Genomic DNA, 27,997 nt, shown 5'->3' on the forward strand with positions numbered 1-27,997 from the left:
CTGGTCAGCGCCTTCCGCCAATAAGTGACGTCGCTTCTGGCAGTTCTTCCTGGGCTGGATCTCTATGGTATGTTGGAGGACTAGCTACGCGCATGCGTAAGAGAAGCTGTGTTCCTCCAACGCGGCATTTCCGGGGCTGAGGGTGACGTGTGACGGGAGCGGAGCCGCGGACATGCTGACAAAATTCGAGACCAAGTCTGCCCGGGTGAAAGGTACCGGGGGTGTACGGGGGAGGGGGCCGGGCTGTGCACTGAGGGGCGCCCCTATATACAGGGGTCTGGTCTGACACCCCCACGAAAGAGCGCCCCCAAACATTACACCCAGCAGTGTGCAGAGGTGTGATCACCCCCCCCCCCCCCCCCCAGTAGACAGCCCCCCTCTGCAGCAGTGTCACCCCCTGACTATTGGGGTTCACCCCGCCATCCCTGATAATTGTCCCTCCCAGACGTGCAGAGCTCGGCCCCCAGATATTTCGTGCTGTCCCCCCCATCTCTCCTGAAGATGGTGACCCCGCGGCCTCACTCCTCACTTCCTGGAAATCTTGTGCCCCAACATCATTCCCTTACTGCAGACCCCCAACATCAGCGCCAGGGAAAAGACCCCCAATATCCATAGTCTCTACATAACTCCCCGCGCGCGGCGCGCCCTTCCCCGCTGCACTCCATGCTAATGCTTCACTCTCTCCCCCAGGCCTCAGCTTTCACCCCAAACGGCCATGGGTCCTCACCAGCCTCCACAATGGTGTCATCCAGCTGTGGGACTATCGTATGTGCACCCTGATCGACAAGTTCGATGAACATGACGGTAAGCTATGGGTCCTGAGTGTCGGTGGCTCATGTGAGCGGCCGGGGGGGGGGGTTCCTGAGTGGCGGCAGCTCACGTGACCACCCGGGGGGGGGTTCCTGATGAGTGGCGGCAGCTCACGTGACCACCCGGGGGGGGGTTCCTGAGTGGCGGCAGCTCACGTGACCACCCGGGGGGGGGGTTCCTGAGTGGCGGCAGCTCACGTGACCACCCGGGGGGGGTCCTGAGTGGCGGCAGCTCACGTGAGCGGCCAGGGGGGGGGGGGTCCTGAGTGGCGGTGGCTCTTGTGAGAGGCCAGGGGGGGTCCTGAGTGGCGGTGGCTCGTGTGACCGGCCGGGGGAGTTCCTGAGTGTCGGGACCTCGTATGGCTGGCCGGGGGGGTCCTGAGTGTTGGCGGCTCATGGCACCGGCCAGGGGAGCCTGGCATGACACTCTTCACCTTCTTTCTCCCCAGGCCCCGTTCGTGGCATTGACTTCCACAAGCAGCAGCCGCTCTTTGTCTCAGGGGGCGACGACTACAAAATTAAGGTAAGATGTGACGCTGCCAAAGCAATCTGCGTGCAGTAACCTCGGCGTGCAGTAACCTCGGGTGCCAGCAGGTGGCATGACTACTTACATCGCGGCTCACAGCCACCTCCTGGTAATTTTGTCTCTTGCAGGTCTGGAACTACAAGCTGCGGCGCTGTCTCTTCACCCTCCTGGGTCACCTGGATTATATCCGCACCACTTTCTTCCATCATGTAAGTCCCAGTGTGATTGGGGTGTGAATACTTTTGCACTTTTCAGCAGGACAGTCATTGGATGAATGGTTTTGCAGGAATACCCCTGGATTCTCAGCGCCTCCGACGATCAGACGATCCGCATCTGGAACTGGCAGTCTCGCACTTGTGTCTGGTAAAGCCATGAAGCCCCTCCGCCTCCTCGGACCCCCGAATATTAGGAGGGGCTTCTCCTGTAACTCGTCTCTTTCCTTCCACAGTGTCCTGACTGGTCACAACCATTACGTGATGTGCGCCCAGTTCCACCCCTCCGAGGATCTGGTGGTGTCCGCCAGCTTGGACCAGACAGTGCGCGTTTGGGATATTTCTGGTGAGCTGCGCAGGTCGAGGGGGTCACCTGCGTGGTCACGTCCCACCCAAAACTGCAGGAAAAAGGGGCAGCATAACAAACTCGGGCATCCTCTGTCAGTATAAAAAGAATATTAGGAACAGAAGTGCATACTTCAGAGCTGAAATCTCCCAGCATTCCCTGCTAGTAAAGTATGAACACAGCGAGCACAGCTCTGGAGTATAATGCAGGATGTAACTCAGGATCAGTAATGTAATGTATGTACACAGTGACTGCAGCAGCAGAATAGTGAGTGCAGCTCTGGAGTATAATACAGGAGGTAACTCAGGATCAGTAATGTAATGTATGTACACAGTGACTGCTCCAGCAGAATAGTGACTGCAGCTCTGGAGTATAATACAGGATGTAACTCAGGATCAGTAATGTAATGTATGTGCACAGTGACTGCACCAGCAGAATAGTGAGTGCAGCTCTGGAGTATAATACAGGATGTAACTCAGGATCAGTAATGTAATGTACGTACACAGTGACTGCACCAGCAGAATAGTGACTGCAGCTCCGGAGTATAATACAGGATGTAACTCAGGATCAGTAATGTAATGTACACAGTGACTGCATCAGCAGAATAGTGAGTGCAGCTCTGGAGTATAATACAGGAGGTAACTCAGGATCAGTAATGTAATGTATGTACACAGTGACTGCACCAGCAGAATAGTGAGTGCAGCTCTGGAGTATAATACAGGAGGTAACTCAGGATCAGTAATGAATGTACACAGTGACTGCATCAGCAGAATAGTGAGTGCAGCTCTGGAGTATAATACAGGAGGTAACTCAGGATCAGTAATGTAATGTATGTACACAGTGACTGCACCAGCAGAATAGTGAGTGCAGCTCTGGAGTATAATACAGGAGGTAACTCAGGATCAGTAATGTATGTACACAGTGACTGCACCAGCAGAATAGTGAGTGCAGCTGTGGAGTATAATGTAGGATGTAGCTCAGGATCAGTAATGTATGTACACAGTGACTGCAGCAGCGGAATAGTGAGTGCAGCTCTGGAGTTTCCCTGCTCCTTTCCCTCCTGCAGTTGTGAGTTGGACGCTCGACCATTCACCTTTCGATGTACACGGCAGATCCGACCAGTCGATGGCAGATTATGGATGAGGTGGGGGATGGTCTCTCCTCAGCCGTAATCTGCCTGCTCTTGGAGGGAACGCTTCCCCCCTTTCTTAATGCTATGGCTGCCGTCTACCTCCCTACTGATGTCCTGTAACTGTGAATGCATGACATGTTTAACCCTTTGCGAGCTGCATGCCATGATCGTCAGCAGCATTAACTGCAGTAACATAGGAGTTGGGGGAATTACATGCATTAACATGGGGGCTGATATAATCCGTTCTTAAAGGGGATGTCCATATTGGTTGCTATGCTGCGTTGGGTAGAGGACTCAGACCTTTCAGGAATTGATCCTTACTGCTTATAGCATTCCTAGTAATTTTGAGCTTGATGGGGCTGAACAATCTTCCCTTTTGTAATCCAAAAAAGTCCCCTTCGCTCTATATTTTTGGAAGTGGGTAATGCTGACCGCTTGATTGACAGGTAAGGGTGGGTCTACGATTGAGATTCACTCCCCCCGTAAGCCTGAATAGACAACTCCATTAAAGTCCATTTTATAGTGAGGCATGGGTTCCCCCCTAGCTCCTGCGGGGGGCGCCCTCATGAAGCATGTCACAGGTTGCACGTATCTGAACTAATCCATTTCTTCGCTGCGGACATTAAACGCATGCCCCCCCCACCCTCCATCCTGCCACGTAACGATTAACCCCCTCCCTGCCAAGTCCGCGCTGCTCACTGGTCCATCCGAAGTGTCCTCGCCGCCCTCTTTATTTGTGCAGTCACAGACATTTTCCATTCATGCTACTGCCGCCTCGACCCAGCGCCTCTCCACCCGCCACGTCTTACCGACCGCCGCGCTCCATTCATCCATCGGCAGGAGGACGCGAGTATCTAAAGGAATAAGTGGGGTCCACCGCCATGTCTACCAATTCTGGGGGGGGGGGGGGGGGGGGTGGCCGAGGGTCGGGTTTAGGGATCTTAGTCGATCAGTTTATCTTCGATCACACGCAGAGGTTGGGGTCAGGCAGGAGGTGGCGCTGTCCTATAATGTGGACCTAGACCCTTCAATTAACTTTTCCACCCTTTACTCTCCTTCCACGAAAAGGCCTAAGAAAGAAGAACCTATCTCCAGGGGCGGTGGAGACCGACGTCAGAGGAATCACCGGGGTGGACTTATTTGGGACCACCGACGCTGTGGTCAAGCACGTTCTGGAGGTTTGTAAATCACACCCCACCCGTCCACAGGTTGTAAGCAGTATGGCGTCTCTATAGAAGACATTGGGCTGCAATACCTCACATAATCTGAGGTGGCCCCTTTAGGAGGGACGTTGCCAGTTGGGCATATGACGACTTCAGGATCCAGTAACTTCTATCTCTGTATATGGAGAAGTCATTTTCCTTTCTCATCCTCATAGGGACATGACCGCGGGGTTAACTGGGCGGCTTTCCACCCCACCATGCCTTTAATTGTGTCAGGGGCAGATGATCGCCAAGTCAAGATCTGGAGGATGAATGGTAAGCGATGAGGGGTGGTCATCAGCCTCTGTTTTCTTTGAGGGTCACATGGTTAATATCCATTCTTCAGATGGTTTGTAGTATGGCCACCACCAGTGGAGAGCTCCTTGTTGGTCTGTAGTATGGCCACCACCAGTGGAGAGCTCCTTGTTGGTCTGTAGTATGGCCACCACCAGTGGAGAGCTCCTTGTTGGTCTGTAGTATGGCCACCACCAGTGGAGAGCTCCTTGTTGGTCTGTAGTATGGCCACCACCAGTGGAGAGCTCCTTGTTGGTCTGCAGTATGGCCACCATCAGTGGAGAGCTCCTTGTTGGTCTGTAGTATGGCCACCACCAGTGGAGAGATCCTTGTTGGTCTGTAGTATGGCCACCACCAGTGGAGAGATCCTTGTTGGTCTGTAGTATGGCCACCACCAGTGGAGACCTCCTTGTTGGTCTGTAGTATGGCCACCACCAGTGGAGAGCTCCTTATTACTCTGTTGGTCTGTAGTATGGCCACCACCAGTGGAGAGATCCTTGTTGGTCTGTAGTATGGCCACCACCAGTGGAGAGCTCCTTGTTGGTCTGTAGTATGGCCACCATCAGTGGAGAGCTCCTTGTTGGTCTGTAGTATGGCCACCACCAGTGGAGAGATCCTTGTTGGTCTGTAGTATGGCCACCACCAGTGGAGAGCTCCTTGTTGGTCTGTAGTATGGCCACCATCAGTGGAGAGATCCTTGTTGGTCTGTAGTATGGCCACCACCAGTGGAGACCTCCTTGTTGGTCTGTAGTATGGCCACCACCAGTGGAGAGCTCCTTATTACTCTGTTGGTCTGTAGTATGGCCACCACCAGTGGAGAGCTCCTTATTACTCTGTTGGTCTGTAGTATGGCCACCACCAGTGGAGAGCTCCTTGTTGGTCTGTAGTATGGCCACCACCAGTGGAGAGCTCCTTATTACTCTGTTGGTCTGTAGTATGGCCACCACCAGTGGAGAGCTCCTTGTTGGTCTGTAGTATGGCCACCACCAGTGGAGAGCTCCTTGTTGGTCTGTAGTATGGCCACCACCAGTGGAGAGCTCCTTGTTGGTCTGCAGTATGGCCACCACCAGTGGAGAGCTCCTTGTTGGTCTGCAGTATGGCCACCATCAGTGGAGCCCTCCTCTTAAAGAGCCCCCTCCAAATGTCTTGTCTGTATACATGTAGCGTGCTGGTTCTGTGGAGTGGATGTAAACGGTTTCACCTTTGTATCTCTGTTTTCCAGAATACGCTGTGCCCCCTACAGGCCAGTTCTCAGACATGACTAGAGGTGCCGGCACTCGTGCCCGCTGCCCCATGTAGCATGTGTGTGGCTATAGATTAATGTAGTCTTACTGATCCCCACCCCTTATCTGCATCCACCAATACGCAGCTGCTTTCTGACTGCCCCTCCCCCTGGGAACCAATCCACAGCTCAGATGGGTGACTGATGTCCTCCGGTATGTCCTTGCACGCCCCACCGGTCAGGCTTAGACATCACCCAGTGTCCCCCTATAAAGATACCCTGACGTAGTCATCCGGGGGCAGTAACACTACAGACGCCGTGTGGTGCAGTGATAGAAGATGTTAGCCGCTTGCTCTCCCCTCCCCTTACTGCTTATAGTCTGTGTGTGATCTGCAGTGACAGGAGGGCGTTTGATTTTAGAACTATAATTCCCAGCATGCTCTGCGAGTTCTGCATAACAAAATAGATGGAGAGCTATATGTATGTCATTGAGAAGCTATGTACTTAACAGTGCAGAATACTGAGCGCAGCTCTGGAGTATAATACAGGGTGTAACTCAGGATCAGTACAGGATCAGTAATGTAATGTATGTACACAGTGACTGCACCAGCAGAATAGTGAGTGCAGCTCTGGAGTATAATACAGGAGGTAACTCAGGATCAGTAATGTAATGTATGTACACAGTGACTGCACCAGCAGAATAGTGAGTGCAGCTCTGGAGTATAATACAGGAGGTAACTCAGGATCAGTAATGTAATGTATGTACACAGTGACTGCACCAGCAGAATAGTGAGTGCAGCTCTGGAGTATAATACAGGAGGTAACTCAGGATCAGTAATGTATGTACACAGTGACTGCACCAGCAGAATAGTGAGTGCAGCTCTGGAGTATAATACAGGATCAGTAATGTAATGTATGTACACAGTGACTCCACCAGCAGAATAGTGAGTGCAGCTCTGGAGTATAATACAGGAGGTAACTCAGGATCAGTAATGTAATGTATGTACACAGTGACTGCACCAGCAGAATAGTGAGTGCAGCTCTGGAGTATAATACAGGAGGTAACTCAGGATCAGTAATGTAATGTATGTACACAGTGACTGCACCAGCAGAATAGTGAGTGTAGCTCTGGAGTATAATACAGGAGGTAACTCAGGATCAGTAATGTAATGTATGTACACAGTGACTGCACCAGCAGAATAGTGAGTGCAGCTCTGGAGTATAATACAGGAGGTAACTCAGGATCAGTAATGTAATGTATGTACACAGTGACTCCACCAGCAGAATAGTGAGTGCAGCTCTGGAGTATAATACAGGAGGTAACTCAGGATCAGTAATGTATGTACACAGTGATTCCGGTTTCTTTCGGTTGTGGTGTAGTTTGGATTGAGGATTATCAGGAAGATGCATGAGCTTCTTGCAGAACATTACATCCCGGAGTTGTTCGGTGTTATCTGCCATTACTTTGACCCCTTTGTCTCTATTTGGTGCAGAATCCAAGGCCTGGGAGGTGGACACGTGCCGAGGACACTACAATAACGTCTCCTGCGCTGTCTTCCATCCTCGCCAGGAGCTGATCCTCAGTAACTCCGAGGATAAGAGCATCCGAGTCTGGGACATGTCCAAGAGGTGTGCAGCAGCCTCGCCCCTCATCACACGTACAAGTGACAATCTCCCCGGGCTGACGCTTGTATATTTAATTTTATTTCTTCCATCCCAGAACTGGAGTCCAAACCTTCCGCAGAGACCATGACCGCTTCTGGGTCCTGGCCGCTCACCCCAACCTTAACCTCTTTGCAGCAGGTAAGCATCAGGTTCTCTCACCCTATACACCGGGGCATGCTGGGAGTTGTAGTTTTGATCACATGTATGAAAAGGAGACTAATAATTGCTGGTATCTGCTCCGGCCAGGACACGACGGGGGGATGATCGTATTTAAGCTGGAGCGAGAGCGTCCGGCCTACGCCGTGCATGGTAACATCCTGTACTATGTAAAGGACCGCTTCCTGCGCCAGCTAGACTTCAACAGCTCCAAGGACGTGGCCGTGATGCAGCTCAGGAGGTACGAAACGCCCCCGAAACCTGGAGACTGTCACCCCAGTCCCTTCAGTTTACCTTGTGTTCTCTCTACGCAGTGGCTCCAAGTTCCCAGTGTTCAATATGTCCTATAACCCTGCGGAGAACGCCGTCCTGCTGTGCACGGTAAGAAGCCGAGGATGTGTAGCGTCACGGGCTGGGATGCAGCATTTAAGCGGTTAACAGCAGCAATCAGAACAAGCTTCGGCGCTGGCTGTAGAGTACAGCCGCCACCTGCTCTATATCAAGTCTACTGTTATGTCCACGGGAAGGAAGGTGTTAAAATACATGTCCCGAGGGGGCCAATTGCAATTTTAGAATATTTTCCGCTCTCCCAAAATGTTTCTTCTTTTGTACAGAGGGCCAGTAACCTTGAGAACAGCACGTACGACCTGTATACAATCCCCAAAGACTCCGACTCCCAGAACCCTGACGGTAAGCGCCCCAAAATAAAGCAACCCGCATCTCCATTTATCATGTCAGTGTGTTCTCACTACAAGGAGCTAATCGAGGCGTCCACCAATATGAAATGCAGAATTAAGAGTGCAGCTCTGGAGTATATTAGATTTTTATTCACCCCTCTCCACAGCCCCAGAAGGGAAGCGTTCCTCCGGACTGACCGCAGTGTGGGTGGCTCGCAATCGGTTTGCAGTCCTGGACCGCATGCATTCGGTAAGGACGTGACTCCTACCCGCACCATGTCTCCGTGTTCAGCCGCCTCGCTCACCCGTCACTTTTCCTTCTCCCCTTCAGATCCTCATCAAGAACCTAAAGAATGAGATCACCAAGAAGGTCCAAGTGCCAAACTGCGATGAGATATTTTACTCCGGAACCGGGAACCTGCTCCTCCGGGACGCCGACTCCATCACGCTTTTTGATGTGCAGCAGAAAAGGTGACGACTCGGCACAGTGATTATTTGGCCACTTCTGGGACCCCCAGAGATCAAAGTAGTCATGTTAAACTTCCTGTCTCCGCTCAGAACTCTGGCTTCTGTGAAGATCTCCAAAGTGAAGTATGTGATTTGGTCGTCAGACATGTCTCACGTTGCGCTCCTGGCGAAACATGGTGAGTTTACTGCGGATACTCTGATATAGTACCGCCTGGTCGACTCCTGGCCGAGTAATCTGCTTCTGTCCATCCACAGCCATAATGATCTGCAACCGGAAACTGGAGTCTCTGTGTAACATCCACGAGAACATCCGGGTGAAGAGCGGAGCTTGGGACGAGAGCGGGGTGTTCATCTACACCACCAGCAACCACATCAAATACGCCCTCACCACGGGGTAAGTGCAGGGAAGAAAGGGGAAATAAGTGTCGCGTCCAGGTACATTACAGTATTGTGAGCAAAGATAGAAGGTTGGTCTCAATATTCGCTCTGCCCATTGTCATCTCAGAGACTACGGCATCATCCGGACCCTCGATCTGCCCATCTATATTACACGAGTGAAGGGTAACAGCGTCTACTGCCTGGACCGGGAGTGTCGCCCGCGAGTGCTCACCATCGACCCGACAGAGTTCAAGTTCAAATTGGCCCTGATTAATAGGAAATATGATGAGGTGCGTTCAGCCTGCCATGGTTCCCATCATTGCCTATATTCGGGAGATTGGCCTCCCTCTTGTCGCCTCTGGTCGGGGAGAGCGGCCGCCCTCTTGTCGCCTCTGGTCGGGGAGAGCGGCCGCCCTCTTGTCGCCTCTGGTCGGGGAGAGCGGCCGCCCTCTTGTCGCCTCTGGTCGGGGAGAGCGGCCGCCCTCTTGTCGCCTCTGGTCGGGGAGAGCGGCCGCCCTCTTGATTCCTCGGGTCGGTGGAATGGCCGCCAATGAGGTGGGTTCAGGCTGGCATGGGTTCCCATCTTTGCCTCTCGTCGGGGGACTGGGCTGCCCTCTTTGCCTTTTTTTTCTAATGATTTGTCCTCCAAATTGTCAGAATTTTGGGGTAGCCTTGTTCTAGGGAGGAGTACACCGTCTAATTATTAACCCTCTGCTCTTAGGTGCTACATATGGTGAGGAATGCCAAGCTGGTAGGCCAGTCCATCATTGCCTACTTGCAGAAGAAAGGCTACCCGGAGGTGGCTCTACACTTCGTGAAAGATGAGAAGACCCGGTTCAGCTTGGCTTTGGAGTGCGGGAACATTGAGGTAATAACCTGGTCCGTCCATATAGTGGCCTTTCCAGCGCACCAACCCTCGTATCTATAAATGTACAGAGTTGCCAGCAGATGAGGAGGAAGGCCCTGGCAGGGGCTCTATGTAAGCTTTCTGCAGAATACAGCAAACCTTTTTTTTTCTCTCATCAGATCGCCCTCGAAGCTGCTAAGGCCTTGGACGATAAGCACTGCTGGGAGAAGCTGGGTGAGGTGGCGCTACTGCAAGGCAACCACCAGATCGTAGAGATGTGCTACCAGCGCACCAAGAACTTCGACAAGCTCTCCTTCCTCTACCTGATCACCGGGAACCTGGAGAAACTGCGCAAGATGATGAAGATTGGTGAGCAGTACTGAGAAATCTCACATGGAGCAAGCACTTACTGTTATGAACCGGTAACCGTGGAAGATTACAAAAAACACCCATTGGTGAAAAATCACCAAGAAACAGTAGTAGTTGGAACCTGGGCTGACCACAATCCCATGACTATCAGACCACACTAGAAGTAGCCGTGGAGCGTTCCTAAAAACCTAGACACCACGTCACAGCCTGAGAAACTAGCTACGCCTCACAGAATGAAATGAGGAAATCTACCTTGCCTCAGAGCAGTCCCCCAAAGGAGTAGATAGCCCCCCACATACAAAGATTATGGTGATGTAGGAAAACACAATACTCGGATAGGAAAAATAGAATTCGCAAAGGCGAGGCCCAACTAACTTGATACAAAGCATATGAAAGGAACTGATTTGTGGTCAGTGCAAAATCCCGATAGAAAAATACCAAACTCCTGATAATAAAAAAGGTCCTGGAGGTCATACGACCTCACCCCCACTATATCAGGTACTCCTGTAAATAATGGGAGAGACAAAATAGAGAAAAGCAAATTATTAAATCAGACAGGGATAAACATCCCTTTTCTTTGTCGCTCCTAATTGGGAGACCCAGACAATTGGGTGTATAGCTACTGCCTCCGGAGGCCACACAAAGTATTACACTTAAAAGTGTAAAGCCCCTCCCCTTCTGCCTATACACCCCCCCGTGGGATCACGGGCTCCTCAGTTTTTATGCTTTGTGCGAAGGAGGTCAGACATGCACGCATAGCTCCACTGTTTAGTCAGCAGCAGCTGCTGACTATGTCGGATGGAAGAAAAGAGGGCCCATACTAGGGCCCCCAGCATGCTCCCTTCTCACCCCACTTTTTGTCGGCGGTGTTTGTTAAGGTTGAGGTACCCATTGCGGGTACGGAGGCTGGAGCCCACATGCTGCATCCTTCCCCATCCCCCTTAGGGCTCTGGGTGAAGTGGGATTTACCGGTCTCCAGGCACTAAGACCGTGCTCCATCCACAGCCCCTGAGAACCTGCTGGAATGGAGCTGAGTATCGTCAGGGACAGGCCCTGCTACGTCAAGGTACTCTGTGTCCCCGTACATATCGCGCGCACACCGCAGCGTTGCTGGGTGTGTTAGTGCGCCGGGGACAACAGCGCTGCGCGCTGGTGCCATTCCTATCTGCAGCTTTGCTGAGAGGGGACACGTATCTGAAACTGCCGCGCGGCCGCTGCTGTCAGTTTTTTCGCTGCGGCGCGGCTGGGACTTGTGGTGCGCCGGGGACTTCCGCGCTGGCCGTGCATATATCACGGCCGCGCTTATTACTCGAGTCCCCGGCTTCTGCGGCCTAGTTTCGTTTCGTTCCCGCCCCCAGGCCTGCCAGTCAGGGGAAGGGCGGGACGCTGTACAGAACGTCAGCGCAGAGGGCTGGAGTCTGCTTTGCATACTCCAGCCCTCACACTGGGCACAGTGGGACGCCAGTTTCCCGCACTTTGTTTGTGGCACGCCCACGGTCCGCCCCTCTTCACAGGACGCCGGCAGCCATTCCTGATGTGCAGTCTGTGCTGGAGAGAGGAGACTGGGAGACCCAGACACGGGATTCTGGTGCCCACACACCCGCTTTTGAGCGGGCGGTAAGCTGCCCTCAAGGGCTGACCCCCACTGGTGCCGAAGTGTATATTGTATTTTATGCTTGCAGCTATACATTGCACTGTACGGTCGCTGGGGATTCTCTGCTATATACCCTCCTAGATTTCTCAGAGGACACAACAGCATGTCGACCGCAAAAAGCAAAGGTGCCAAGGCACAGGCTTTCTATGCTGCTTGTACCGCATGTGGGGCTGTTCTACCGGCAGGTTCCACTGACCCCCACTGTGTGCAGTGCTCGGCCCCTGTGGCACTTGCTCGGCCGGGGCCTCTGCTGGAGGTGACCCAGGCAGAACCTCCTGTGAATACTGTCCAGGTGACAGGGACGGAGTTTGCAGTCTTTGCTGACAGATTGTCTGTGACTATGACTAAAATTCTTGAAACTTTGCAGTCTAGACCAGTAACTCAGGCCATGGACACTGTTAACTCATTGCTCCCTGGTCCCCCTCAGTTGGAACAGTTCCGGGATCCGGGGGTGTCACATGCATCCCAGGGTGATGGCTCTGACACGGACGACAGTCCCAGACAGCCTAAGCGAGCTCGCTATGAGCGGCCCTCGACTTCATCACACTGGTCAGGGTCCCAGCAGGACTCTCTGTATGATGAGGCGGAGGTAGCTGATCAGGATTCTGATCCTGAGACCGCTCTCAATTTGGATACTCCTGATGGTGACGCCATAGTGAATGATCTTATAACGTCCATCAATAGGATGTTAGATATTTCTCCACCAGCTCCTCATGTGGAGGAGACAGCTTCACAGCAGGAGAAATTCCATTTCAGGTATCCCAAGCGTAAATTAAGTGTATTTCTGGACCACTCTGACTTTAGAGAAGCAATCCAGAAACACCACGCTTATCCGGATAAGCGTTTTTCCAAACGGCTTAAGGATACACGTTATCCTTTTCCACCGGACGTGGTCAAGGGCTGGACCCAGTGTCCCAAGGTGGATCCCCCTATCTCCAGGCTTGCAGCTAGATCCTTAGTTGCAGTGGAAGATGGGGCTGCACTTAAAGATGCCACTGATAGACAGATGGAGCTCTGGTTGAAATCCATCTATGAAGCTATCGGCGCGTCGTTTGCTCCAGCATTCGCAGCCGTATGGGCACTCCAAGCTATTTCAGCTGGTCTTACACAGATTGACACGGTCACACGTACATCTGCTCCGCAGGTGGCACCCTTAACCTCTCAAATGTCTGCATTTGTGTCTTACGCGATTAATGCTGTCCTAGACTCTACGAGCCGTACGGCAGTGGCGTCCGCCAACTCCGTAGTTTTACGCAGAGCCTTGTGGTTAAGAGAATGGAAGGCAGATTCTGCTTCCAAAAAGTGTTTAACCAGTTTGCCATTTTCTCGTGACCGACTGTTTGGGGAGCGCTTAGATGAAATCATTAAACACTCCAAGGGTAAAGATTCATCTTTACCTCAGCCCAGACAAAATAAACCCCAACAGAGGAGAGGACAGTCGGGGTTTCGGTCCTTTCGAGGCTCAGGCAGGTCCCATTTCTCCTCGTCCAAAAGGACTCAAAAGGATCAGAGGAGCTCAGATTCTTGGCGGGCTCAGTCACGCCCAAAAAAGACAGCCGGAAGACCCGCTACCAAGGCGGCTTCCTCATGACTTTCGGCCTCCTCTCTCCGCATCCTCGGTCGGTGGCAGGCTCTGCCGCTTTGGCGACATTTGGCTGCCACAGGTCACAGACCGTTGGGTGAGAGACATTCTGTCTCACGGGTACAGGATAGAGTTCAGCTCTCGTCCTCCAACTCGCTTCTTCAGAACTTCTCCACCTCCCGACCGAGCCGATGCTCTGCGGCTAGCGGTGTCCACTCTAAAAGCGGAAGGAGTGGTGACCCCCGTTCCTCTTCAGGAACAAGGTCACGGTTTTTACTCCAACTTGTTTGTGGTGCCAAAAAAGGACGGGTCATTCCGTCCCGTTCTGGATCTAAAACTGCTCAACAAGCACGTAAAAACCAGGCGGTTCCGAATGGAATCCCTTCGCTCCGTCATCGCCTCAATGTCTCAAGGAGATTTTCTAGCATCTATAGACATCAAGGATGCTTATCTCCACGTGCCGATTGCTCCAGAGCACCAGCGTTTTCTACGCTTTGTTATAGGAGACGAACACCTTCAGTTCGTAGCTCTGCCTTTCGGGCTGGCAACAGCCCCACGTGTCTTCACCAAGGTCATGGCAGCAGTAGTAGCAGTCCTGCACTCTCAAGGTCACTCTGTGATCCCGTATTTGGACGATCTACTTGTCAAGGCACCCTCTCAAGAGGCATGCCAACACAGCCTGAACGTTGCGCTGGAGACTCTCCAGAGTTTCGGGTGGATCATCAACTTTTCAAAGTCAAGTCTGACTCCGACCCAATCGCTAACATACCTTGGCATGGAGTTTCATACTCTCTCAGCGATAGTGAAGCTTACGCTGGACAAACAGCGTTCACTACAGACAGGGGTGCAATCTCTCCTTCAAGGCCAGTCTCACCCCTTGAGACGCCTCATGCACTTCCTAGGGAAGATGGTAGCAGCAATGGAGGCAGTCCCTTTCGCGCAGTTTCATCTCCGTCCACTACAATGGGACATTCTCCGCCAATGGGACGGGAAGTCGACGTCCCTCGACAGAGACGTCTCCCTTTCTCAGGCGGCCAAGGAATCTCTTCGGTGGTGGCTTCTTCCCACCGTTTTGTCGAAAGGAAAATCCTTTCTACCCCCATCCTGGGAGGTAGTCACGACAGACGCGAGTCTTTCAGGGTGGGGAGCAGTGTTTCTCCACCACAGGGCTCAAGGGACGTGGACTCAGGAAGAGTCCACCCTTCAGATCAATGTTCTAGAAATCAGAGCAGTGTATCTTGCCCTACAAGCCTTCCAGCAGTGGCTGGAAGGCAAGCAGATCCGAATTCAGTCGGACAACTCCACAGCGGTAGCGTACATCAACCACCAAGGTGGAACACGCAGTCGGCAAGCCTTACAGGAAGTCCGACGGATTCTGACGTGGGTGGAAGACACGGCATCCACCATATCCGCAGTTCACATCCCAGGCGTGGAAAACTGGGAAGCAGACTTCCTCAGTCGCCAGGGTATGGACGCAGGGGAATGGTCCCTTCACCCGGACGTGTTTCAGGAGATCTGTCGCCGCTGGGGGACGCCGGACGTCGACCTGATGGCGTCACGGCACAACAACAAGGTCCCGGTTTTCATGGCACGGTCTCACGATCACCGAGCTCTGGCGGCAGACGCCTTAGTTCAAGACTGGTCGCAATTCCGGCTACCTTATGTGTTCCCGCCTCTGGCATTGTTACCCAGAGTGCTGCGCAAGATCAGGGCCGACTGCCGTCGCGCCATCCTCGTCGCTCCAGACTGGCCGAGGAGATCGTGGTACCCAGATCTGTGGCATCTCACGGTGGGCCAACCATGGGCACTACCAGAACGACCAGACTTGCTGTCTCAAGGGCCGTTTTTCCATCGGAATTCTGCGGCCCTGAACCTGACTGTGTGGCCATTGAGTCCTGGATCCTAGCGTCTTCAGGGTTATCTCGAGAGGTTATTTCCACCATGAGACAGGCTAGAAAACCATCCTCCGCCAAGATCTACCACAGGACGTGGAAGATATTCTTATCTTGGTGCGCTGCTCAGGGAGTTTCTCCCTGGCCTTTTGCATTGCCTACTTTTCTTTCCTTCCTGCAATCCGGGTTGGAAAAAGGTTTGTCGCTCAGTTCCCTTAAAGGACAAGTCTCAGCGCTATCTGTATTTTTTCAGAAACGCCTAGCACGACTTACTCAGGTACGCACGTTCCTGCAAGGGGTTTGTCATATCGTCCCCCCTTACAAGCGGCCGTTAGAGCCCTGGGATCTGAACAAGGTTCTAATTGCCCTCCAGAAGCCGTCTTTCGAGCCTATGAAGGATGTTTCCCTTTCTCGTCTTTCACAGAAAGTGGCCTTTCTAGTAGCGGTCACGTCTCTTCGGAGAGTGTCCGAGCTAGCGGCGCTCTCATGCAAATCTCCCTTCCTGGTGTTTCACCAGGACAAGGTGGTTCTGCGTCCGGTTCCTGAGTTTCTCCCTAAGGTGGTATCCCCCTTTCATCTCAATCAGGATGTCACATTACCTTCCTTGTGTCCTCATCCAGTTCATCAATTTGAGAAAGGTTTGCATTTGTTGGATCTGGTCAGAGCACTCAGGATCTACATTTCCCGCACGGCGCCCTTACGCAGCTCGGATGCACTCTTTGTCCTTGTCGCTGGTCAGCGTAAAGGGTCGCAAGCTTCCAAATCCACCCTGGCTCGGTGGATCAAGGAACCAATTCTTGAAGCCTACCGTTCTGCGGGGCTTCCGGTTCCTTCAGGGCTGAAGGCCCATTCTACCAGAGCCGTGGGTGCGTCCTGGGCATTACGGCACCAGGCTACGGCTCAGCAGGTGTGCCAGGCGGCTACCTGGTCGAGTCTGCACACCTTTACCAAGCATTATCAGGTGCATACCTACGCTTCGGCGGACGCCAGCCTAGGTAGACAAGTCCTTCAGGCGGCGGTTGCCCACCTGTAGGACAGGGCTGTTTGACGGCCCTATCACGAGGTATTCTTTTACCCACCCAGGGACTGCTTTTGGACGTCCCAATTGTCAGGGTCTCCCAATTAGGAGCGACAAAGAAGAAGGGAATTTCTTCGGCGCTCCATTGGGAGACCCAGACGATTGGGTGTATAGCTACTGCCTCCGGAGGCCACACAAAGCATTACACTAAAAAGTGTAAGGCCCCTCCCCTTCTGGCTATACACCCCCAGTGGGATCACGGGCTGCTCAGTTTTCAAGCTTTGTGCGAAGGAGGTCAGACATCCACGCATAGCTCCACTGTTTAGTCAGCAGTAGCTGCTGACTATATCGGATGGAAGAAAAGAGGGCCCATATAGGGCCCCCAGCATGCTCCCTTCTCACCCCATTCCTATTGGCGGTGTTTGTTAAGGTTGAGGTACCCATTGCGGGTACGGAGGCTGGAGCCCACATGCTGCTTTCCTTCCCCATCCGCCTGAGGGGCTCTGAGGAAGTGGGATCTTACCGGCCCCCAAGCCCTGAGGCCGGGCTCCATCCACAGACCCGTAGAACCTGCTGGATACGGAGCTGGGTACCGTTCAGGGACAAGGCCCTGCAACATTCAGGTACTCTGTGTCCCCGTATGGACAGGCCGCGCACACTCCAGACTTGCTGGGTGTGCTAGTGCGCCGGGGACAGTAGCGCTGCGCGCGGGGGTTACAGTCACTGCAGCTTCTCTGAGGGACTTTATGTGTTGGGGACCGCCGCGCCGGCCGCCCCTGGAGCGGCGGCGCGGCTGAGACTTGTGGTGCGCCGGGGACTTCGCGCCGACCGGACGGCGGCGCTTATAAATCTAGTCCCCGGCTTTTGCGGCCTAGCTCCGCTTCGTTCCCGCCCCCACCCTGTCAATCAGGGAAAGGGAGAGACGCTGTTCTATAGTCAGCGCCGAGGGCTGGAGTCTTATTTACATACTCCAGCCCTCTCACTGGGCACAGTGGGACGCAAGTTTCCCGCTTTTCGTCTGAACACACCCAGGGCCCGCCCCTCTCCACAGGACGCCGGCAGCCATTCCTGCATGCAGTCTGGCTGGGGAACGGACACAGGCTCTGGGAGACCCAGACAAGGGATTCGGGCGACCACACACCCGCGTTAAGCGGGCGGTAAGCAGCACATTAGTGCTGGCCCCACTAGTGCCACAGTGTTATATTGGTGTACTTTTTTCTCTGTACCATATATATATCTATATATTGCACTGTAAGGTCGCTTCTTGGCTGTATACCCTATATTGCTCTGAGGAGACAACAACATGTCATCCGCAAAACGCAGGGGTGCCAAGACACAGGCTGTATACGCTGCTTGTGCCGCTTGTGGGGCTGATCTACCGGCAGGTTCCAATGACCCCCATTGTGTGCAATGTTCGGTCCCTGTGCCACTTTGTCAGCCGGAGTCTATGGTGGTAGTGGCCCAGGCAGAGTCACCGGTGAACCCTGTTCCGGTGACGGGGACAGAGTTTGCAGTTTTTGCTGACAAGATGTCTGTGACTATGACAAAAATCCTAGAGACCTTGCAGGCCAGGCCAGTTACTCAGACCATGGACACTGCTGTGTCAATGTTCCCCGGTCCCCCTCAGTTGGAGCTAATCCGTGCTTCTAGGGGGTCCCAGGCATCTCAGGCTGAAGGCTCTGACTCGGATGACAGTCCCAGGCAGCCTAAGCGAGCTCGCTGGGAGAGACCCTCCACGTCATCACGCTGGTCAGGGTCTCAGCGAGACGAGTCTCTGTATGATGAGACAGAGGAGGGTGATCAGGAGTCTAATCCTGAGACCGCTCTCAATCTGGATACTCCTGATGGTGACGCCATGGTAAATGACCTTATAGCGGCCATCAATAGGCTGTTGGATATTTCTCCCCCAGCCCCTTCAGCAGAGGAGGCAGCTGCACAGCAGGAGAAGTTCCATTTCAGGTATCCCAAGCGTAAACTGAGTACTTTTCTGGACCACGCTGACTTCAGAGAATCAGTCCAGAAACACCATGCTTATCCAGACAAGCGTTTCTCCAAACGCCTTAAGGATACACGTTATCCCTTTCCCCCTGACGTGGTCAAACGCTGGACCCAGTGTCCAAAGGTGGATCCCCCAATCTCCAGGCTTGCGGCTAGATCCATAGTTGCAGTGGAGGATGGGGCTTCACTTAAAGATGCCAATGACAGACAGATGGACCTTTGGTTGAAATCTGTCTATGAAGCTATCGGCGCGTCGTTTGCTCCAGCATTCGCGGCCGTGTGGGCACTCCAAGCTATTTCAGCTGGTCTGGCACAGGTGGACTCTATCATACGTCCAGCAGTGCCGCAAGTGGAGTCCTTAACTTCGCAAATGTCTGCGTTTGCGACCTACGCTATCAACGCTGTCCTGGACTCTACGAGCCGTACCTCAATGGCGTCCGCCAACTCTGTGGTTTTGCGCGGAGCCTTGTGGTTAAAGGAATGGAAAGCGGATTCTGCTTCCAAAAAATGTTTAACCAGCTTGCCATTATCTGTAGACAGACTGTTTGGTGAGCAATTGGCGGAAATCATTAAACAGTCCAAGGGTAAAGACTCCTCCTTACCCCAGCCCAGATCAAGCAAACCTCAACAGAGGAGGTGGCAGTCGAGGTTTCGGTCCTTTCGAGGCTCGGGCAAGGCCCAATTCTCCTCGTCCAAAGGGACTCAGAAGGAGCAAAGGAGCTCAGATTCCTGGCGGGCTCACTCACGCCCCAAGAAAGCAACCGGAGGAACCGCTTCCAAGGCGGCTGCCTCATGACTTTCGGCCTCCTCCCTCCGCATCCTCGGTCGGTGGCAGGCTCTCCCGCTTTTGCGACATTTGGTTGCCACAGGTCAAGGACCGGTGGGTAACAGACATTTTGTCTCACGGGTACAGGATAGAGTTCAGTTCTCGTCCTCCGCCTCGGTTCTTCAGAACTTCCCCACATCCCGACCGAGCAGATGCCCTTCTGCAGGCGGTGGGCTCTCTAAGAGCAGAAGGAGTGGTGATCCCTGTTCCTCTTCAGGAACAAGGGCAAGGTTTTTACTCCAATCTCTTTGTGGTTCCAAAAAAGGACGGCTCGTTCCGTCCTGTTCTGGACCTAAAACTGCTCAACAAGCATGTGAACGCCAGGCGGTTCCGGATGGAATCCCTCCGCTCCGTCATTGCCTCAATGTCTCAAGGAGATTTCCTTGCATCAATAGACATCAAAGATGCTTATCTCCACGTGCCGATTGCTACAGAACACCAACGTTTTCTACGTTTCGTGATAGGAGACGACCATCTTCAGTTCGTAGCTCTGCCATTTTGTCTGGCGACAGCCCCACGGGTTTTCACCAAGGTCATGGCGGCAGTGGTAGCAGTCTTACACTCTCAGGGACACTCGGTGATCCCTTACTTGGACGATCTACTTGTCAAAGCACCCTCTCAAGAGGCATGCCAACTCAGCCTGAATGTTGCGCTGGAGACTCTCCAGACTTTCGGGTGGATCATCAACTTTTCAAAGTCAAATCTGTCACCGACTCAATCACTAACGTATCTTGGCATGGAGTTTCATACTCTCTCAGCGATAGTGAAGCTTCCGCTGGACAAGCAGCGGTCACTACAGACAGGGGTGCAGTCTCTCCTTCATGGTCAGTCGCACCCCTTAAGGCGCCTCATGCACTTCCTAGGGAAGATGGTGGCAGCAATGGAGGCAGTCCCGTTTGCGCAGTTTCATCTGCGCCCACTTCAATGGGACATTCTCCGCCAATGGGACGGGAAGTCAACTTCCCTGGACAGGAAAGTCTCCCTTTCCCAGACGGCCAAGGACTCTCTGCAATGGTGGCTTCTTCCCACCTCATTATCACAGGGAAGATCCTTCCTACCACCGTCTTGGGCGGTGGTCACGGCAGACGCGAGTCTGTCAGGGTGGGGAGCAGTTTTTCTCCACCACAGGGCTCAGGGTACGTGGACTCAGCAGGAGTCCACCCTTCAGATCAATGTTCTGGAAATCAGGGCAGTGTATCTTGCCCTACTAGCCTTCCGGCAGTGGCTGGAAGGGAAGCAGATCCGAATTCAGTCGGACAACTCCACAGCGGTGGCATACATCAACCACCAAGGAGGGACACGCAGTCGGCAAGCCTTCCAGGAAGTCCGGCGGATTCTAATGTGGGTGGAAGACACGGCATCCACCATATCCGCAGTTCACATCCCGGGCGTAGAAAACTGGGAAGCAGACTTCCTCAGTCGCCAGGGTATGGACCAGGGCTGTGGAGTCGGAGTCGGAGTCGTGGAGTCGGAGTCGGAGCTCATTTTGGTGGAGTCGGAGTCGGTATAAAATGCACCGACTCCGACTCCTAAAATATATAATAAATTGGGGACAGGAGTGCAATGCAGAATGTGCTGAATATTTTACTAAATAACAACATTTAGTATAATGCTTATATTTAAGTGAAAAATTTATTGTAGTACAATGTGAACATCAGACATTTAATTGTTTTTATGATACAATAATCAAGATATTTGGATAGAACATAAAATATTTATTGGAATACAACTTTAGAACACAAAAAAACTAATAAATTGTAAATATGTAATATATATAATATATATATATATACAGTGTATATACACACACACAAGATATATATGTAATCTACTGTATATTACATAGTGTATTACATATTTACAATTTATTACAGTTTTTTGTGTTCTAAAGTTGTATTCCAATAAATATATTTTATGTTCTATCCAAATATCTTGATTATTGTATCATAAAAATTATTAAATGTCTGATGTTCACATACACATATTCATGTACTACAATAAATTTTTCACCTAACTATAAGCAATATATGTAGGAGTCGGAGCCGGAGTCGGAGCCGGAGTCGGAGCCGGAGTCGGAGCCGGTGCAAGAGAATTTGAGGAGTCGGAGTCGAAGGTTTGGCTTACCGACTCCACAGCCCTGGTATGGACGCAGGGGAATGGTCCCTTCACCCGGACGTGTTTCAGGAAATCTGTCGCCGCTGGGGGGTGCCGGACGTCGACCTAATGGCGTCTCGGCACAACAACAAGGTCCCGGCCTTCATGGCGCGGTCTCGCGATCAAAGAGCTCTGGCGGCAGACGCCTTAGTGCAAGATTGGTCGCAGTTCCGGCTCCCTTATGTGTTTCCACCTCTGGCACTCTTGCCCAGAGTGCTACGCAAGATCAGATCCGATTGCAGCCGCGTCATACTCGTCGCTCCAGACTGGCCGAGGAGGTCGTGGTACCCGGATCTGTGGCATCTCACGGTCGGCCAACCGTGGACACTACCAGACCGACCAGACTTACTGTCCCAAGGGCCGTTTTTCCATCGGAATTCTGCGGCCCTGAACCTGACTGTGTGGCCATTGAGTCCTGGATCCTAGCGTCTTCAGGATTATCCCAAGGGGTCGTTGCCACCATGAGACAGGCTAGGAAGTCCACTTCTGCTAAGATCTACCACAGAACGTGGAGGATTTTCTTATCCTGGTGCTCTGCACAAGGAGTGTCCCCCTGGCCATTCGCGTTACCTACTTTTCTTTCCTTCCTGCAATCTGGGTTGGAAAAGGGCTTGTCGCTCGGCTCCCTTAAAGGGCAACGGCACTATCCGTGTTTTTTCAGAAGCGTCTAGCACGACTTTCTCAGGTGCGCACGTTCCTGCAGGGGGTTTGTCATATCGTCCCTCCGTACAGACGGCCGTTAGATCCATGGGATCTAAACAGGGTACTAGTTGCCCTCCAGAAGCCGCCTTTCGAGCCTCTGAGGGATGTTTCACTTTCTCGACTCTCACAGAAAGTGGCCTTTCTGGTAGCGGTCACGTCTCTTCGGAGAGTGTCTGAGCTAGCAGCGCTGTCATCCAAGGCTCCCTTCCTGGTGTTCCACCAGGACAAGGTAGTGCTGCGCCCCATTCAGGAGTTTCTCCCTAAGGTTGTATCCTCTTTTCATCTTAATCAGGATATTTCCTTACCTTCCTTTTATCCTCATCCAGTTCATCGGTATGAAAAGGATTTACATTTGCTAGATCTGGTGAGAGCACTCAGAATCTACATTTCCCGCACGGCGCCCCTGCGCCGCTCGGATGCACTCTTTGTCCTTGTCGCTGGTAAGCGCAAAGGGTCGCAGGCTTCCAAAGCCACCCTGGCTCGATGGATCAAAGAACCAATTCTTGAAGCCTACCGTTCTGCTGGGCTTCCGGTTCCATCAGGGCTGAAGGCCCACTCAACCAGAGCCGTGGGTGCGTCCTGGGCATTACGACACCAGGCTACGGCTCAACAGGTGTGCCAGGCAGCTACCTGGTCGAGTCTGCACACTTTCACCAAACATTATCAGGTGCATACCTATGCTTCGACGCCAGCCTAGGTAGAAGAGTCCTGCAGGCGGCAGTTGCCTCCCCGTAGGGGAGGGCTGTCTTTGCAGCTCTAACATGAGGTATTTCTTTACCCACCCAGGGACTGCTTTTGGACGTCCCAATCGTCTGGGTCTCCCAATGGAGCGCCGAAGAAGAAGGGAATTTTGTTACTTACCGTAAATTCCTTTTCTTCTAGCTCCTATTGGGAGACCCAGCACCCGCCCTGTTTCCTTCGGGATTTTTGGTTTGTTCGGGTACACATGTTGTTCATGTTGAACGGTTTTCAGTTCTCCGATGTTACTTCGGAGTGAATTTGTTTAAACCAGTTATTGGCTTTCCTCCTTCTTGCTTTAGCACTAAAACTGAGCAGCCCGTGATCCCACGGGGGGTGTATAGCCAGAAGGGGAGGGGCCTTACACTTTTTAGTGTAATGCTTTGTGTGGCCTCCGGAGGCAGTAGCTATACACCCAATCGTCTGGGTCTCCCAATAGGAGCTAGAAGAAAAGGAATTTACGGTAAGTAACAAAATTCCCTTCTTTGTTTACTTACCGTAAATTCCTTTTCTTCTAGCTCTAATTGGGAGACCCAGCACCCGCCCTGTTTTCTTAGGGATTTTTGTTTTTTTCGGGTACACATGTTGTTCATGATGAATGGTTTCAGTTCTCCGATGTTTCTTCGGGTTGAATTTGTCTTTAAACCTGTTATTGGCTTTCCTCCTTCTTGCTTTTGCACTAAAACTGAGGAGCCCGTGATCCCACGGGAGGGTGTATAGCCAGAAGGGGAGGGGCCTTACACTTTTTAGTGTAATACTTTGTGTGGCCTCCGGAGGCAGTAGCTATACACCCAATTGTCTGGGTCTCCCAATTGGAGCTAGAAGAAAAGGAATTTACGGTAAGTAAACAAAATTCCCTTCTTCCTGCAGGAAAGCCAGCACATGGGAAACCCCCATGCTCACAACACAATAGACACAAAGCTTCACCTGCAAGAAAACAGATACACAGCAAAACAAGGAAAAAAAACACCCTAAGGTGTAAATAAGAAAACAAGGCCAAACTAAAACTTATCTGCAGAAGTCTTGCTCAAGGATACAGGAAAGGACAAAGCTCCAGGCCAGGAACAGAGACGGGGAATATACAATTATAACCGGCGTCGGCCGGCCAGAAAGTGCTCTCCTATATAGACCAGACTTGTCTGCGATAGGACTTCCCCAATTCCCAATTAACACCGACACCTGTCTGAGTCATTAGCTTAGCATTAGCGCTACTACCATTTTTGGCCACCAGAGGGAGCTTCAGAACAGCACCCACACAGACTATGTTCACAACAACTCACCCTGGCACATACCTCATATCTCATCTGCTTCCACTTTCAGCCGAGATCCGTAAAGACTTCAGCGGTCAGTACCAGAACGCCTTGTACCTGGGGGATGTGGAGGAGAGAGTGAAGATCCTCAAGAACTGCGGGCAGAGTAAGTGGCCTGCCGGTGGGCTCGCGATTCTTTTACCACCCACCATTTACTCAATACTCTCATCTTTTGCCCAGAATCTCTTGCCTATCTTACCGCCGCCACCCATGGAATCACGGAGGAGGAAGAAAACCTACGGGAAACATTCGACCCCGAGAAAGAAATTGTAAGTTCATGGGACCCTTACTTCTTGGACATTTTTCAGTTGCTTTTAATAAAAATCACTGTTGGCTCATAGATTCCCGAAGTGGATCCCGATGCCAAGTTGCTTCTGCCCCCTCCTCCGGTGATGCCACTGGACACCAACTGGCCTCTGCTCACTGTGTCCAAAGGCTTCTTTGAAGGAACCATATCCAATAAAGGTTAGTAGTCTTGTAGATATTAATCTAAAGAAGCACTCGCCTTCCTACCACTACTTTATATTTTTTTTTATTGATGGCCTACCCGTGCGATACCTGACACCCCTGCCGGCAAGTACTTCTCGGATGCTGCAGGTTCACAGCAGCTTAATCACCACTCTGTGCTCTTTGGGGACCTGTTTTGTGGCCACCTCTGATGCCCTTAGTGATCCTGAGCAGTTTGGAAAATGCTATTTAACAAGGGAGTTTACGTTCATGGTTTCGCTTTATCTCCTTCCAGCTAAAGGAGCAATGGCCGCCGACATCGACGTGGACACAGTTGGAGGAGAAGGCTGGGGAGAAGACGCTGAGCTTGCCCTGGATGAAGGTTAAGGCGGCAGCTTAGATTACCCTCCATCCCCTTCTATTCTAAGCGTATGACCTAACGTCTGTGACGTCTCTTTTTAGATGGCTTTGTAGATGCGGGTGAAACGTTCGGAGATGACGGCCCCAGCAAGGGACAGGAAGAAGGAGGTGGATGGGATGTGGAAGAAGACCTGGACCTTCCTCCTGAGCTGGTGAGTAGACCTAAGATGGTCAGAAGGACGTGGGGTTTATCTTCAGCTGTTTCCGTCTAAACCCGGGTCCTGTGTTCTCAGGATGTTCCCTCTGGTGCTTCGGGCTCGGGAGAGGACGGCTTCTTCGTGCCGCCAACCAAGGGCAATAGTCCGGCACAGGTAAGACTTTCTGCCATCTTTTATAGGACATATCTTGGCTCAGGGATAAAACTTAGGTGGTTATTTATTTCTTCCGCAGTCTTGGTGCAACAACTCTCAGCTCCCGGTGGATCACGTTTTGGCCGGATCGTTTGAGACCGCAATGAGAGTAAGTCCCCGACATGGGACCAGTGTTAATAACATGCTTATACAAATCCACTTCAACCATCTTTTCCTCTTTCCTCAGCTTCTTTATGACCAGGTTGGGGTGGTGGACTTCAGCGCTTATAAGCAGCATTTCCTGCACACCTTCTCCAGGGGTCGTAGCACTTACCAGGCGCTCCCGGGGCTCCCCGCTATGTACGGTTATCCCCAACGGAACTGGTAAGGAATTATCGACTCTTAGTAGACAGATCCTTGACCTATTTCTTGGATAGCTGTTGAGTTAAATAATATTGTCAGTAGCCACCACTAGGAGGAGCACATCTCAGTATGCAGTAAGCTCCTCCTAGTGGCCGCTGTAGACGCAGACTTTTATCTTCGTTTTTCGATACCATTACCGTAAAGTTTGTCTTCGAAAATTTTCAAAAAGGATGACTGCCTTTTTTAAGCTTTGGATTTGCTCACCTTGCAGGAAGGACGCCGGGTTAAAGAACGGACTTCCAGCCGTGGGCCTGAAGCTCAGCGACCTGATCCAGCGTCTACAGTTGTGCTACCAATTGACCACAACCGGCAAATTTGAGGAAGCCGTGGAGAAGTTTCGCCTCATCCTCCTCAGCGTTCCTCTCCTGGTGGTGGACAACAAGCAGGAGATCGCAGAGGTACGGGGCGGTCCTTTCCTTCACGGAGTACCACGTGTTATCTAGTAAGCTTACAAATCAATGCTGAATTACTCTCTATCTCAGGCCCAGCAGCTCATCACAATTTGTAGAGAGTATATAGTGGGATTGGCCATGGAAATAGAGCGGAAGAAGCTTCCTAAAGACACCCTGGAGCAACAAAAGCGCATATGTGAGGTGAGACCGAAAACCTCACTATTTGTAATGACCTGCTTGTCCCTCTAGGGGGCAGAGTTACTGTTTTTTTTCCATTATTAATCATTGTTTTTTTGCAGATGGCGGCCTATTTCACACACTCCAGCCTGCAGCCGGTCCACATGATCTTGGTCCTAAGGACTGCCGTCAATCTCTTCTTTAAGCTGAAGAACTTCAAAACGGCCGCCGCGTTTGCCCGGCGACTGCTAGAATTGGGGCCCAAGCCTGAAGTGGCGCAGCAGGTGAGGATCGATTGTGGGGGATACTTATTGCAGAACAGGTTTCAGGACAATTAATTTTTTTTTTTTTTTTTTTTCTCCTGCAAAAGACACGCAAGATTCTGTCCGCTTGCGAGAAAAACCTCACCGACACCTACCAGCTCAACTACGACATGCACAACCCCTTCGACATCTGTGCCGCCTCTTACCGGCCAATATACAGGGGCAAACCGGTGGAAAAATGCCCACTCAGCGGAGCTTGCTACAGCCCGGAGTATAAAGGACAGATCTGCAGGGTTACCACGGTATGTCAGGGGAAAAACAAATACAGATCTATCTTCTCCGGTGATCAAGATATAGAAACATTGGTGGCAAGCAATTTGGAGACATTCGATGTCCTGATTGCCTTTAAAATGCATTTATTATGCTGCAATGTCTCTCCAGGCTTCCAATATATAATAAAAGTAGAGCCATGAAGGGGTAAAATAAAAAAAAATACAAAAAAAATTTTATTTAGTGTGTGTGTGTATATATATATATATATATATATATATATATATATATATATATATATATATATATATATATATATATATATATATATATATATATATATATATATATATATATATAATAAAATAATAATCTACTCACAACTGTCCTGTTGCCGCAGCTCTTCGCTGTTACCTCCACTCACTACCTTAAGTCTTGCGTCAACGATCACTTTTTTTTTTTTCTTCCTTAGCCTTTACAATATTTGCATTCTTCTCTTAAGAAACACTAATTCTTTACCCTTCTTTTCATTTCATAGGTGACGGAGATCGGAAAAGATGTGATCGGTTTGAGGATCAGCCCTCTACAGTTCCGTTAAGATGTCACAGCCTTATATGTGTATTTTTTTTTTTTTTGTTATCCAGCCTGATTATTAGTAGCCGCCTCTATTCCCTAAGCTTACAAGTCGACAACCAAGGCCGCCCTTTACTAATTTGTAGCTCAGTAAATCAGTCCTTTTTCCATATATGAAATAAAAATGTGAAACAGTATACTTATTGTGAGCAGCTTTTGACCATCATGAAACCAAACGCCGAGTACAACATCCGGGTTCTTATGTCTCTAAATTAACGAATTTGTATGAAAGCCAATAAAAATGTTGTAACTGTAATGTGCATGAAACTACTTTTTTTTTATTTCACTGCGTTCTGCCCAAATTGTGAATGCAGAAGCAAGAAGTCACAGAAAATGCCAATTCCATTTATGAGTAGCTAAACTTGATCAGTCTTTGCTGAGTTATTAATCTTTGTAATGGTACATTTACTTCCTTCTATCACAAATCGTGCAATTTTCACTCTGAGTCCATATTCTTTAACATGCTGCTTTGAACTGCTGCTTTAGCAAGAATCCATAGTCAAAT

At 51.2% G+C, this 27,997-nt stretch overlaps 1 protein-coding gene across 2 annotated transcripts; it reads left to right on the forward strand.

Annotated features, from left to right (window-relative positions):
* Positions 1 to 106: 106 nt before the first annotated feature.
* COPA (coat protein complex I subunit alpha) lies at positions 107 to 27,748 on the forward strand. 2 transcript variants are annotated; one of them, XM_075330461.1, is made up of 34 exons: positions 107 to 212; positions 691 to 804; positions 1,259 to 1,332; positions 1,464 to 1,544; positions 1,622 to 1,698; positions 1,784 to 1,893; positions 4,094 to 4,203; positions 4,404 to 4,503; positions 5,744 to 5,788; positions 7,237 to 7,372; positions 7,464 to 7,546; positions 7,655 to 7,805; positions 7,879 to 7,945; positions 8,179 to 8,254; positions 8,409 to 8,491; positions 8,573 to 8,712; positions 8,800 to 8,885; positions 8,965 to 9,103; positions 9,215 to 9,377; positions 9,809 to 9,955; positions 10,114 to 10,303; positions 24,188 to 24,283; positions 24,358 to 24,446; positions 24,519 to 24,642; positions 24,920 to 25,006; positions 25,087 to 25,196; positions 25,278 to 25,355; positions 25,435 to 25,503; positions 25,582 to 25,718; positions 25,969 to 26,155; positions 26,240 to 26,350; positions 26,449 to 26,610; positions 26,697 to 26,891; positions 27,398 to 27,748. In XM_075330461.1, the coding sequence occupies exons 1-34, from the start codon at positions 173 to 175 to the stop codon at positions 27,455 to 27,457; spliced, it is 3,717 nt and encodes a 1,238-aa protein (XP_075186576.1). In that variant the 5' UTR covers positions 107 to 172; the 3' UTR covers positions 27,458 to 27,748. The 2 variants fall into 2 exon arrangements, with proteins under 2 accessions (XP_075186576.1, XP_075186577.1); XM_075330462.1 differs by lacking the exon at positions 5,744 to 5,788 and having other exon boundaries at positions 108 to 212.
* Positions 27,749 to 27,997: the final 249 nt, after the last annotated feature.

Source organism: Anomaloglossus baeobatrachus, chromosome 12 (genome assembly GCF_048569485.1).
Source record: "Anomaloglossus baeobatrachus isolate aAnoBae1 chromosome 12, aAnoBae1.hap1, whole genome shotgun sequence".
Classification (NCBI taxonomy): Eukaryota; Metazoa; Chordata; class Amphibia; order Anura; family Aromobatidae; genus Anomaloglossus; species Anomaloglossus baeobatrachus.